Genomic DNA, 12,156 nt, shown 5'->3' with positions numbered 1-12,156 from the left:
CTGGATCAATGCATTATGCCATGTGGGAGCTGTGTATGATGGGTAGCCAGCAGGGGGATGGGTCAATGTGCTGCTCGCTTTCTGTTTTTTTTTTCTTTCTGTGTATTCTTGTACTCTCACAAGCACTGGGAGCAGCAGGAGCGTACTGTTGCTGCAGCGCATGAGAGAATCTCCATCTAACTTGGGGATCAGAGAAGCGGTCGTCGGTCGGTCTTCTCCGTTTGAGCCGTGAGCTTGGTACGTTTTCAGATGCTGCGCGGCTTCAGTGTCTCTGATCTTCAGTCAATCAACTACAAACAAAGAGGTGCCCTGAAGAAGAACAGAAGTGGCTTCACTCTCTGGATGAGGTAATGTGCATTTATTTTATTTGGTTTAAAATGACCATATGTTGGTATTCTGCCTTTCTTTAATACTAGTATACCAATTATAATTTGAAAATCTTTTGAAAACCAACAATGTGATGAGAAAGTTTCTAAGAAAACAATTGTCAATGTCAATACTTGCTAAAAATACTTTTGTTTTGGCTTGTTTGAGCGTTGTTGTTATTGATGCGTTTCAATTTCAGAGGGAACACATCCACACTAAGTCAGACACGTAATTATTTGATTCACGGTAGATTCTCATGTGGGACAATGCCGTGATGTGCAGTGAGGGGAAGTGAGAGGTGATTGAAGGTTCCTACTGACGTGCACGGCTCCACTGAGCACAGCAAGAGCTGACACCCGATGTCCATGCAGGTCTTTTTTTTTTCTACGACATCAAGTCAAAATTTCAGGAATAACAACATGGGTTTCTCGTGGACATGTTGTGAGTCAGATTCCCCTGATGGTGGATTAGGCATCGTATCATCACTCGGCTTTGCGGGCCAACAGCAGGCATTTGACAGATGTTTTAAGGCATCGTCTGTGGCAGAGAGCACAGTGCTGCACCGGCACCTGACCCCCTTTTATAATGCAGATCAGCCGCACACAGGAAGCGGGAAGGTTAATAAACACTGCTGACGGCTGCGTGACTCACTCTTGATTCCATCACATTAACGAAGCCTAGGAATCGTCACATAATCACAGCAGCAGCTGAGCGGTGGTCACATGGAAGTGCAAATCCATACGGGCATGTTCATTATCAGGAATGGCTCGCCTTAATCATCATATTGATGTATGTTTCTCCATCATTGTGGGCCTTTCCACAGATTAAAGACAGTTAAGTCTTGCCTGTCACACCGCCATCCGCCAAGTTCGCGTGTTAGTTATTGCTTAAAAGTACCTCGTACGTAAAAAAAGCCTTTTGTGGCTAAAAATGACCTCATAAAAACGGTCAACGTCCATCAGTTCAATAATTGTGAGTGAGGATCTCTTCAACTCTTATTAGCCACCCGGTTTTAGTTTGCACGGGTTGTTAATTGAAATGGACATACTGTCCTAATCCTTGAAGTTCTGATACAAGTCGTTCATTCCAAAAACTAGAACTCCTGCTCGTATGCTTCCACATATCATCCATTTTGTTGGACATCAAACGGACATGATGGGTTGAACGGATGGAGGCAGACACATAAAACTCAGGTTTGCAACAAACATCTCGTCCAATATGCTAAATCTTAATGATTGTGAAACCGTTTGCTTTTGCATGAACCTCATTTCTGGTCTTTAATCAAAATCCACGTTACAAAGACTTCCGTGAAAAGGAATCACACAATCAAGTAATAACTCGCTAACAACTTATCCAAATAAAATGAGGCGGACTCAAAATATGTTTTATCCTGTTTTTCCATCTCCATCGTTAAGTATTCTTCCCCAGAAAAAATATGAGTACACCTGGTTTACACAATCTCACTATTTTAGGGTTTGCCGTATCTGTTTTGGTGCATTGTTCATACATCAGGCCCCTGGTGTGCAGCTTACCACCCGCACAGCAGAGGCACGCCGTTAGAAGGCCGAAAAGTGCTCCAGTGTCCAGTTTGCAGGCTAATTGGCCCTATTCAACATCAAAAATAAACCAAGTTCAGTGATGAGTTTTAAAACAGTGAGCAGGGAGGAAATGTGTGGATTTCCTCAGATTTGCTTCTGGAAAACCGTGGGTGTGTTCAAATTGTGACTACTGAATTTGTCCTCTGCTAAAGCATAAAAACACCAGATAAAATATCAACAATGGAACAAAAGGGATGGAACAAATTTAAAAACTGAAGGATCTGCATTAACTATTTTAAACACAAAGTTAATATTTAAACCAGAACAAAGAAAGTTAAACTAATTCACAGGACCTCGAGCCAAACTTGTCTTGACATCTATGGACAAAGACAGCCGCCCCCCAGAGATTCTACTTGCTTATCATGATACATGCTCTGACGCAAGGCCGGACAGACGGGATCAGGATCGGATGAAAGTCACCGGGACTCGTCGTGCATGAAGAAAACCCTCTGACGCCGACATCCGTGTGTGTGTGTCTGCGTGTGCTTGTCGTCACAGAGATGGATGCGGACCACGGATTCTATCGGCAGGTGGACGTCCAGGCCCACGCTCACTACATCGTCGCCTTCTTTGTCTTGGTGATTGGAACAGTGGGCGTTACTGGAAACGCTTTAGTCATGTACGCCTTCTTCTGGTAAGTGAACTGATGACATTGATGACTGAGGATGTCATTCACGTCCCATTGAAGAGTGCCATTATGTAACTGGTTATGTGTTACCCTCCCTTTCTATAGAAAAGTACCTATCCAGGAAAGCATTTAATCAAAACAAACTTCTAGTTGAACAGAAAACAAGTGTTCTGCTTTTTAGGAATGCTCATCATTTTAATTTTGCACACTGCAAAGTGCCTCACGTCCTCATTTGCTAATCCACAAACAAGTCTGGAAGAAAGATAAAAATAATTAAAGTCAGCTGTGTTTTTTTGTAAGAGCCTTTCATTGTTAACACTTAAGCCATGATTGTTTTATTATTGCTCTATAATTTAGATTTTTTGCAATGCCTTTTTTTTCGTCCATGTCCCCCACAATATTAATCACATTTAGATTTGGGCTACAAAGTACTTCTAAGCAGATGAGACAACTGGAAGACAACAACACATAAACAGAAAGTACACCATCATGAGGCATCGTGCATTTGGTTCGATCTGTGGAGAAAATTTCACTTAAGTCAAAAATACTGTTGAAAAATAACCTTTAACCGTCGTGTTCAAGAAGATAGCTAAAATAACATGCTCTTGTGAAAGCTGTAAGTGTGGACCTGTGACGTTAACAAAGATTACCATCAATAAAGTGTCACAAATGCGTTGCCTTGAAACATATCCAAGCTTAATTAAAAATAACTGATCAGTAATGTGTGTAATAAAACAACAACTTCCATGAAGTGACCTAGACTAGACGCCTGAATACTGGTGTGTGACTGCTAAATGTCCCAGAGGACTCCATATTCCCTGCAGAATGAAAACAGTTAAATCCACTCACATGGCATGACGTGCGTACACAAGCCCGCAGCCTTTCAGTAGCAGGAAGCAGCTCTGGGATTTTTTTTTTTAACTGTACTGGATAAATCAATGCATGCATTCAATAATTCACTTAGCTTCTCCTTTATTTACATAGAGCCAACACTCTGCTATAGTCTCACTTAAACCACACGCAGGGCAATCAGGCTTAAATGACAGTACTGCAACTCAGAGTAATCCAATCCATTACTGCACACCCACTGTGGGTCCTTCTCTCGGTTAACATCCCTCCATGTCTCTCTCTTGTTTTGACTTCCAGTGACATGCATGATGATACAGCTATTAAATATCTTCCTTTACTCTATATTTTTCTGCCAAAGATCCAGCCCATGAGCACAGCTGCCTTACTCTAGTGGGCTGATGTTGAGTCTAACTGACTTTTTGAAGGACACTTTGCATATACAGGTCGAACCGCCAGCTAATGGCAGAACTACTTTTTGCACTTTAACACACAATTAAACCCCCCAAAATATGTGATTTCTATACCTAAATATAGGGAAAATTATTTCACAATGTGTATGTTAAATGCTGTACACCTATATACTCTCTGGCTCCTGCTGGGAATACAGTGTTCCACTGGCTGCAGGGCCTTCACGGGTCAAAGTGTTGGGTAGAATCTCTGGTCTGACATGTTTTTTGCATTAAAATCTAACCTCTAGTGACCCACATCTTCATCAAATGTCACATCACTCGATCTCCAGTCAGTAACACCTCAGTATAGACGCACTCACCTGCATGTGAACATGTCGACTATTTACTCATTTCTGTGTTTTTCCAGTCAGTGGGCCAAACAAGGAGGACAATGAAAAAGCTTTAGACGCTGAATGGAATTGGTGTAACTGTTAAAGCAGATTTTAGGTCACGGAGCCACATAAACAACATCCAGGGTTCAGATTTCCAGAACAAGGGACCGTCTTGCCTCATTGTTTACAATTCAATTGTAACCCACCATCTGTGTCCCATACTTCCTGTTCCTTTTTTATTCCATCGTAAAAAATTACAAGACAGTGCCGTGCTCACAGCCTGCCACTATTTCAGGGGCTTGTTTTGATGTAACGAAGCTGTCAGCCATGATTGACAGACTATCGCCAAAAAGCAATCTTGGCTGAGTGTGTGTGTGTGTGTGTGTGTGTGTGCAATGAGCTATGTTATGCTAATCAAGTTCCTCATACTTTGTGGAGGTTGAACGTTTGTTGTGTAGATGTGGACATGATTATTGTTGTCTTAAGACATGTTTACTTTTGGCTTCTTGTTAACGGATGACTGACCCAGTAAGAGCTAATTTCACACGAGGAATGGATTTAATGCGAATCTGTTTCAGCCTCATTACGCTCCCTTTGTTCCCCCCTCGGGGCAACAGAATAGAAGTGTTACTCGGACAGAACTGATTTTATGAGTTTTGAAGGAAAGATACAAGTTGTTCCTATTGGGGGTGCATGTGTGTATAACATTCATGTACCACTTTCACCCTGAAGTGGTTCTCATGCTTTGCTTCGATTTGAAAATACATTAAAGGGCTGCTTTGTTTTGTATAGCTGCAGTGTTCTGACTAATTATACAAATTACCGAAGATCCTTATTTTTGTTATTATTATTATTATTATTATTATACACATGTGAGGCAGGGGTTAGCTGTTCTGCACACTTTAGTGGGGATTTAGTGAGGTTTGCAGGCGTAAATGGGTCCGAGAACCCGGTTTTCCATGAAGTGACATTCCGATTGAAAGCTTACTCATAATCTTATTTTTATAGTGTGTACGCTTTGACTCTTTTCTTTGCAGCTGCCCACAAATAGAATTTTTCCGTCGCTGTTGTTGACTGACGACAACTGTTTTGCCGGCCACACAGACTCATCAGGGGAGTCATCATATTGGAGTATTTACTTTTTGTCCCTCCATTTTACTGGGACAGCTTTAGTTTGTTTGCTTATAATGTTGGGATCTTGGGAATCTTCATCTGTCTGAAGTGCTTAGAAGATGAAGTATGATTGATAGGCAGCATCATGCATGTGTTGTGTTTACTGAATTCCACCCTCCTGCCTTTGTTATGCTATGGGAATTGATTTGGGAAAGATGAGGATTTATTAAGTTATTAAATGGATTTTGAATTGGCCATGGTGTGAATCTCTGGGTGTCAACGACAACAACAGCATCATGTTGTTTTGTGGTGTATTGAAATGAATTACAGACTTTCCAATCCCCTGTGTTTCAGCAACAAGAAGCTACGCACTCCCCCCAACCTTTTCATCATGAACCTGGCCGTCAGTGACTTCCTCATGGCAATCACCCAGTCGCCCATCTTCTTTGTTAACTCTCTTTACAAAGGCTGGATTTTTGGTGAAACAGGTATTTTTTTTTAACATTCATATGACCCACCTAAATTCAAAACGTACAAACACCCGAATGAACCGTCTCCGTCCCTCTTTCTCTCCGCAGGCTGTAAAATATATGCCTTCTGTGGAGCTCTGTTTGGAATCACCTCCATGATAAACCTTCTGGCCATCTCTCTAGACCGCTACATTGTCATTACCAAGCCCCTGCAGGCCATCCAGTGGACCTCCAGGAGACGCACATGCCTCAGCATTGCCTTGGTCTGGCTGTACTCTCTGGCCTGGAGCCTCGCCCCCCTTTTGGGGTGGAGTAAGTCACTTAATCAGTCGGCCTACCGTTTTTATTCAACTACCCTCTGTTTATGCCTCTGACCTTACACTTACACGACTTTATCCCTCTTTTTCACTTTTTTTTTTACCTCAAGGTTCGTACATACCAGAGGGCTTGATGACCTCATGCACATGGGACTATGTGACATCTACTCCTGCCAATAAAAGTTATACTTTGATGCTATGCTGCTTTGTATTCTTCATCCCTCTGGGCATTATATCCTATTGTTATCTGTGCATGTTCCTGGCAATCCGCCAGGCAAGCAGGTGAATGAATTATAGGTGAATATGCAGCACTTTACTGCACTAAACACATTCAAATAACTGGAAATGCTGCTATTTAGCAAGTCCACTTAATAACTGTATGAAACTGAATATCGCGCCATTGCAGCGCAGTCTGTAGCTTCTCTCTGCAGTCACATCTTCACATCAACAAGCCACTGACATGTCTTTCAGAGTAGGCTTGACGTTGCTGCGATGCAATTTCTGAAATATTATCACATGCATGTTCCATACATTGTAATGTTGGCATTCGTCTCCTTTGTTTTTCCCTTTAATAATAATGTATCTGTGTGCATGTGTGTACATTTGTCTGTTTTTCAGATCCTGCCATTTCATGCCTGTCCATCAGTATCCCTTCCATACACATTAGCCAGTTCAGCCCTCAGCAAGTGAAGCCTTTTCCCGTTTCAGGGGTATCAAGACTTTTCTGAGGGACAAAACCAAAATGACATGTGGATATAGCTTCTAGTGTTTCCCTTGAGGTTAAAGGAATGTCTATCTGTAAGGCTAGCGCCGATATCTTGGGATGATGCTATGATTTTGGCTGAAGTGGAGGTATAAGTTTCACCCACAAGACAGTATTTCTACTGTGAAGCTTACAACTCTGTACGCTGTGTCCCGCAAAGGAGATGGAGTGACTCCAAGCAACCTCTTGCCTGTTACTCTTTCCCCGCTCCGTGTCCAGTTTCGTAACGTCAGCGTGTCTTATTTCATATTTTATATATATTGTTCATATTTTATATTCCGTACTTCAAGTTGAGATCTGGAAATTGCTAAAGTTTACCATCTTTTAACTGCATTCCGATCATCTTAATAGGAGTGAGAAAAATATCCAAGTGAGCAAATAGGAAGAATCGTATGTATCCTCTTGTTTGTTGCCTTCCTGCCCTGTTTGTTGTCTATTTGCTTGGCCGTCCACAGTCATGCATACATACAAAATACCAAAAACGATCTTGACGCAAACACTTTACACTTTATGTTTTTATTTTTACGAATTCATCCTCTGAATGAACATGTACATTGACTGCAACATTCCTTTATGCCTTCTCTCTGTCCATTGTTCCTTCCACAGAGATGTGGAGAAGTTGGGGTACCAGGTGAGGAAGTCAACCCTGATCCAGCAGCAGTCCATCAAGACTGAATGGAAGCTGGCCAAGATCGCCTTTGTGGTCATCATAGTGTTTGTGCTTTCTTGGTCGCCCTATGCATGTGTCACCCTCATCGCCTGGGCTGGGTAAATATACAGCATGACAAGAGCTTATTATAACCCAAAGGTTCTGTTCTAATAGTCCGACGGCATTTGTTATTTAGAGACAGTTAGATTCAGGCATAAAACAAATTATGCTCGGTTGCACTGTGTATTTCATTTCAGCCATGAACCATGAGCCATATTGCACCTTGTGCGGAATATCACTGTATCAAGTGCTATGCAACGGGGTCAAACTACAGTACCTGTTTAATTACAGGCAACGCACAGTTTTATCTTTACGAACATTTTACAACTTTCAGATATGCAAGCATCCTCAGTCCCTATTCCAAAGCTGTCCCCGCTGTTATAGCCAAGGCGTCGGCCATCTACAACCCTTTTATCTACGCCATCATTCACTCTAAGTACAGGTGAGTCCAGTCATCCAACCGGTGTGTAACACAACCTTGAAAAAGGGGAATGGAAGCTTTTGCTGAAGGGGGACCATCATTCCTCAACAGAGACACCATGGCAGAACACGTCCCCTGCCTGCACTTCCTGGCCCAGGCCCCGAGGAGGAAGTGCATATCCATGTCCCACAGCGAGTCGTCCCTCAGGGACCTGATGCTGAGCAGGCAGTCGTCGGTTTCCAAAACCAAGTTTCACAGAGTTTCCTCCATGTCCACGACAGACACGGTGAGTTTGGCTTCAGCACAAAAGGGTTGGAGAGCAGAAGCAAACGCAGGTCTTACTGAGTGACCAGGTTCACGTTATCAACCTCAGCATCACCACCTGCCTCACACGCGTTAACGCGCATGTCCCTTGTAGCAGGTTTGGAGTGACGTGGAGCTGGACCCAATGGATCAGAGCCATGGCGTGAGGTCCAGCCATTCCCTCGGTGCCCTGCGGGACAGAGAGTCGCTGGCTATGCAGACCAAGGAAAAGGGAAGCCAAAGCCAAGAACAGGTCGGGGCAGATGCTCATTACACCTATTTACATTGTAGCCACAGTAATGCATTCATCAAAGGTGATGTCACATCGTCAACCGCTTCGGATCTAGATCCACATCCCAGAGCGAGGCCCGTCGAACGGGAGCGCGAACGCAGCGGCCCCCCGGGGGGGGAGAACTGAGGAGAGCCCCGAGAGTCGGGACAGAGAGGAGAAACGGGAGGCGGGTGGAGGTGAACACGCGCGGAGGGACACGCGGCAGGCCCGGCGGGAGAAAGACGACGAGGAGGTGGAGGAGGAGGAGGAGGAGGAGGAGGAGGAGGAGGAGGAGGAGGAGGAGGAGCCGCGGGTCGTCGCGGCCCGGCCGGACTCTGCGGGGCGCGCGGGGCGCGTGCACCACGCGGCCATCGTCGCGCCGGACTCGAGGAAGGAACCGCTGGAGCGCAGCTGTTGTGAGGAGAGACAAAGCGCACGGAGCAGGCAGATGGAACTGTCCCCGGATCTACAGACTCTGGAGGGTTCCGCTCAAGAGCTCGAGCCCGTGAGGAGATTTCTTAGCTAAATGTTACGCGTGACTGTGGCACAATCGGTGAAACGTGTGTGTGTGTGTGTGTGTGTGTGTGTGTGTGTGTGTGTGTGTGTGTGTGTGTGTGTGTGTGTGTGTGTGTGTGTGTGTGTGTGTTTTTGTTCTTTCGGGAATGAGGTGTCGTGGCGGCGGACACAACTTTGTGTAGCAATGCAGTGCAAGCAAATTTATTTGTTTGTAGGTTTTGGTGTAATTGTACACACAAGTGTTTTAAATAATAATCTTGAGGCACAACTTTACTTTTTAAGCTTGCTGTTAACATACAAAATAATTCCATCTTTTTTTTGTTGAAAGCAGGTGTTTGGTATTTTCAATAATGTCACAGTGAAAACAAAGCAGTATCTTGCAAATGGAATCTAAATTCACTTTTTAGAACTTGCACTTTGTCAAAGAGCGTTTAACTGTATACAGAGAGTAACTAATTAAAGACCCAACAAGTTTATGATCAACTTGTTTCTGAGGGACCAAAGTTTGGCTCTTTCCCGAGTGTATTTTGTGTGGAAGTAGATTTTTATACACTGTTTTCTTTGTTGCTACAGCTACATATCTCTGTCTTACAAATGCCATGTCTTTAATGCACACATGTCTCTGTTCATGAGCCGTATCATGAGTTCAGGCACCATAGTTATAAAACCCAGCGTTTTATTCACCGCATCTACTTTGGGGACAATGTAATATATTTGATTCAAAGCATCCGTTGATCCGTTGCGATGAGGAATAAAGCTGCATGCTTTAAGGAAAAGTATTGTCACAGCAGCAATCAATTTTCCATCCTTAACTATTGCATATTCGTTGCGCTTGGTGCTAATCTTAAACTAGAATGTTCAATCTTGTGTGTATTTGTTGGAAATAAGCCTTTTAAAGCCCCCCCCCCCCCCCCCCCCCCCATCTTCTTAGAGCTTGTAAATGAATCAGAATTTGTTATAAATGTTATGAAACAATTTCATCAACAGGCAACGTGCTTTCTTTCACTTTATTTTAAATGGTGTAATATACAACATGAAAGAAATGTCTTTATAACTTGTTGCAGCAATAAAATAAAGACTGTATTATTTAATACACTGTTATCATAGTACCCATAATGTTATTATGAAGCTTTATCGACAACCAATACATAATAAACCTTTATATACAATGTCATGCATCCACATGAACATTTAGATTGAGTCCATGCAAAATGTTTTAACAATGCAAAATAGCACATGCGTTATTGCAATGACCTTCCAGACGAAAAGTATGCACGTAAAAATATTTTGTCACTATTCACAGAAGTGCAGATGGAGGAGGCAGATGGAGGTGGATCTATTTCCCTCTCTTTTTTGCAACCCACCTAATCCCGTTATTGTACTCTTTGTTTGCACAGCAGTAGCGAGCGTAAACACTGATAAAGAGCCGAGGCAAAGAGGAGGGGAATGACATGAACAGATGTCTCGTGCTGGATACAAAACCAGGACACAGTGCATCGGACCATCGGAGACACCAGGATGACAGAAGTCCATAAATATGGTGGATCTGTAAAATGTATCACACTATCAGCAGGAGATTGCTGTTCTACATTCTACATCCCTTTTCATTTTTACCAGCTGTCCATGTAATTACATGGTAGAGTTACCACAAAGGATGAGGCAATTTATCTATAGTGACACTTAAAGTGTGTTTTTCTTTGGAAATCAAACACCCAGAAAGCCCCCCGGTTGACGCGTCTTTGAACTATAATTCCAAGATTTCCTGAATGGTTTGCTTATCCAATTCTGTAAAGATGATTCGAAGGTATGCACAGTGAACCTTGCATAAAGGACTGGTGCACTTCAGTGGTTCAATCGCTTTGCACAGGGGGATTTTGCTGCTGGGCTTCCCATTAGTCTATAACCATATATTGACACGGCACACATGTGGCTGAAAGAAAGCCCAGCTGACCTATGCAGCAGAATGCAAACAAATCTTTGTAGCTTCACTGAGTAAATGGTTATCTGTCAAATGCATCATGCCTTTTTAGTATGTGCGAAAAATCAATTTATATCTATTATTTATTCAACAAAACAGCGCGAAAATAAAAGAAGGAAAAAAAAAAATAAAAAGGAAAAAAGAAGGAAATTTGAGAGATGGAATAGCCGCTAATGGAATTCAAACAAATCAGAATATGTCAGAATATATTATATCATTTATAATAAGTAATAATTAGTAACAGATGAATTGATTTTTTTTGTCATTAGCCCTTGGAATGCTAAAATAGTGTTTAACTACCTTGATTAATACTGTACCTTTTGACATTCCTATCCTGAAATTGTGGATAATGGTATAATCCAACTCTCAGGCTTTAGTCAACCAAAAAAGTATGTGGCGTTTTACCTTTGTGAAAGACATCCAGATATGTTTTCTAACCGTAATCTACCTGTGTTTGCTTGATATTATTATGTACTCAAACCTATTGGCTGTATGGGAGTGCTAGAGGAAAGTAATATCAAATAGTCTTTGTATAATTTGTAATCTATTTTAGGTGAGGCACGATAAAACCCCAGTGAAGATAAAGCAAACACTTAGGTGATCAGTAAAATAAAGTAAAAGATAAAATTGAAGCCAGGAATGAAGACAAATCTGGCACCAGAAGGACCATATCTTGTATTATTTTACTTTAAAATATTTAAAGGCCAGACAGATATCACCATTTTCATTCACAGATGTTTTATTTTATTTCCATTGGGTTGACTTGGTTTCATAAAAAACTCCCCTCAGGCTAGAAGTCATGCGTTGGTAGAAGAGAAAAAGATGAGTGACACATGTTTAGGTATGAGCTGGCAGAGGAGGGAGGGATTAGTAACAGTAGACACATTTTACCCTCAGGCCGGTTTTAAATCCACAGAATTTGAGCAAACTGCGGAGCACGTAGTACCTCTGCTGACCGCTAGAGAGCAGCCAGACACCGGGACAAAAACATCTGGGGACGGATCATATTAGCAGAATGGAAAACCAATAAAAAAATGACAATGATGCGCCAAACAACGTCACAAAAAGTTGCA

At 42.4% G+C, this 12,156-nt stretch overlaps 1 protein-coding gene across 2 annotated transcripts; it reads left to right on the top strand.

Moving 5' to 3' along the window:
• Nucleotides 1-82: 82 nt before the first annotated feature.
• opn4xa (opsin 4xa) lies at nucleotides 83-10,196 on the top strand. Of its 2 annotated transcripts, none has more exons than XM_040197825.2 (10): nucleotides 83-347; nucleotides 2,463-2,598; nucleotides 5,690-5,823; nucleotides 5,914-6,117; nucleotides 6,233-6,404; nucleotides 7,492-7,653; nucleotides 7,929-8,036; nucleotides 8,127-8,301; nucleotides 8,437-8,571; nucleotides 8,666-10,196. In XM_040197825.2, exons 2-10 carry the CDS (start codon nucleotides 2,465-2,467, stop codon nucleotides 9,113-9,115), a joined length of 1,674 nt encoding a protein of 557 aa, XP_040053759.2. In that variant the 5' UTR covers nucleotides 83-347; nucleotides 2,463-2,464; the 3' UTR covers nucleotides 9,116-10,196. The 2 variants fall into 2 exon arrangements, with proteins under 2 accessions (XP_040053759.2, XP_040053758.2); XM_040197824.2 differs by having other exon boundaries at nucleotides 85-347; nucleotides 8,434-8,571.
• Nucleotides 10,197-12,156: the final 1,960 nt, after the last annotated feature.

Source organism: Gasterosteus aculeatus, chromosome 14 (genome assembly GCF_964276395.1).
Source record: "Gasterosteus aculeatus chromosome 14, fGasAcu3.hap1.1, whole genome shotgun sequence".
In the NCBI taxonomy this organism is placed as follows: domain Eukaryota; kingdom Metazoa; phylum Chordata; class Actinopteri; order Perciformes; family Gasterosteidae; genus Gasterosteus; species Gasterosteus aculeatus.
The sequence above is the reverse complement of the archived record's forward strand: the minus strand, read 5'-3'. Positions and strand labels throughout refer to the sequence as shown.

Coding starts and splice junctions, on each gene's coding strand:
- opn4xa (XM_040197824.2), top strand. CDS start 2,465: ATGGATGCGGACCACGGATTCTATCGGCAGGTGGACGTCCAGGCCCAC. Junction 5,824..5,913: donor CTGGATTTTTGGTGAAACAG/GTATTTTTTTTT, acceptor TTCTCTCCGCAG/GCTGTAAAATATATGCCTTC. Junction 8,572..8,665: donor GAAGCCAAAGCCAAGAACAG/GTCGGGGCAGAT, acceptor CTTCGGATCTAG/ATCCACATCCCAGAGCGAGG.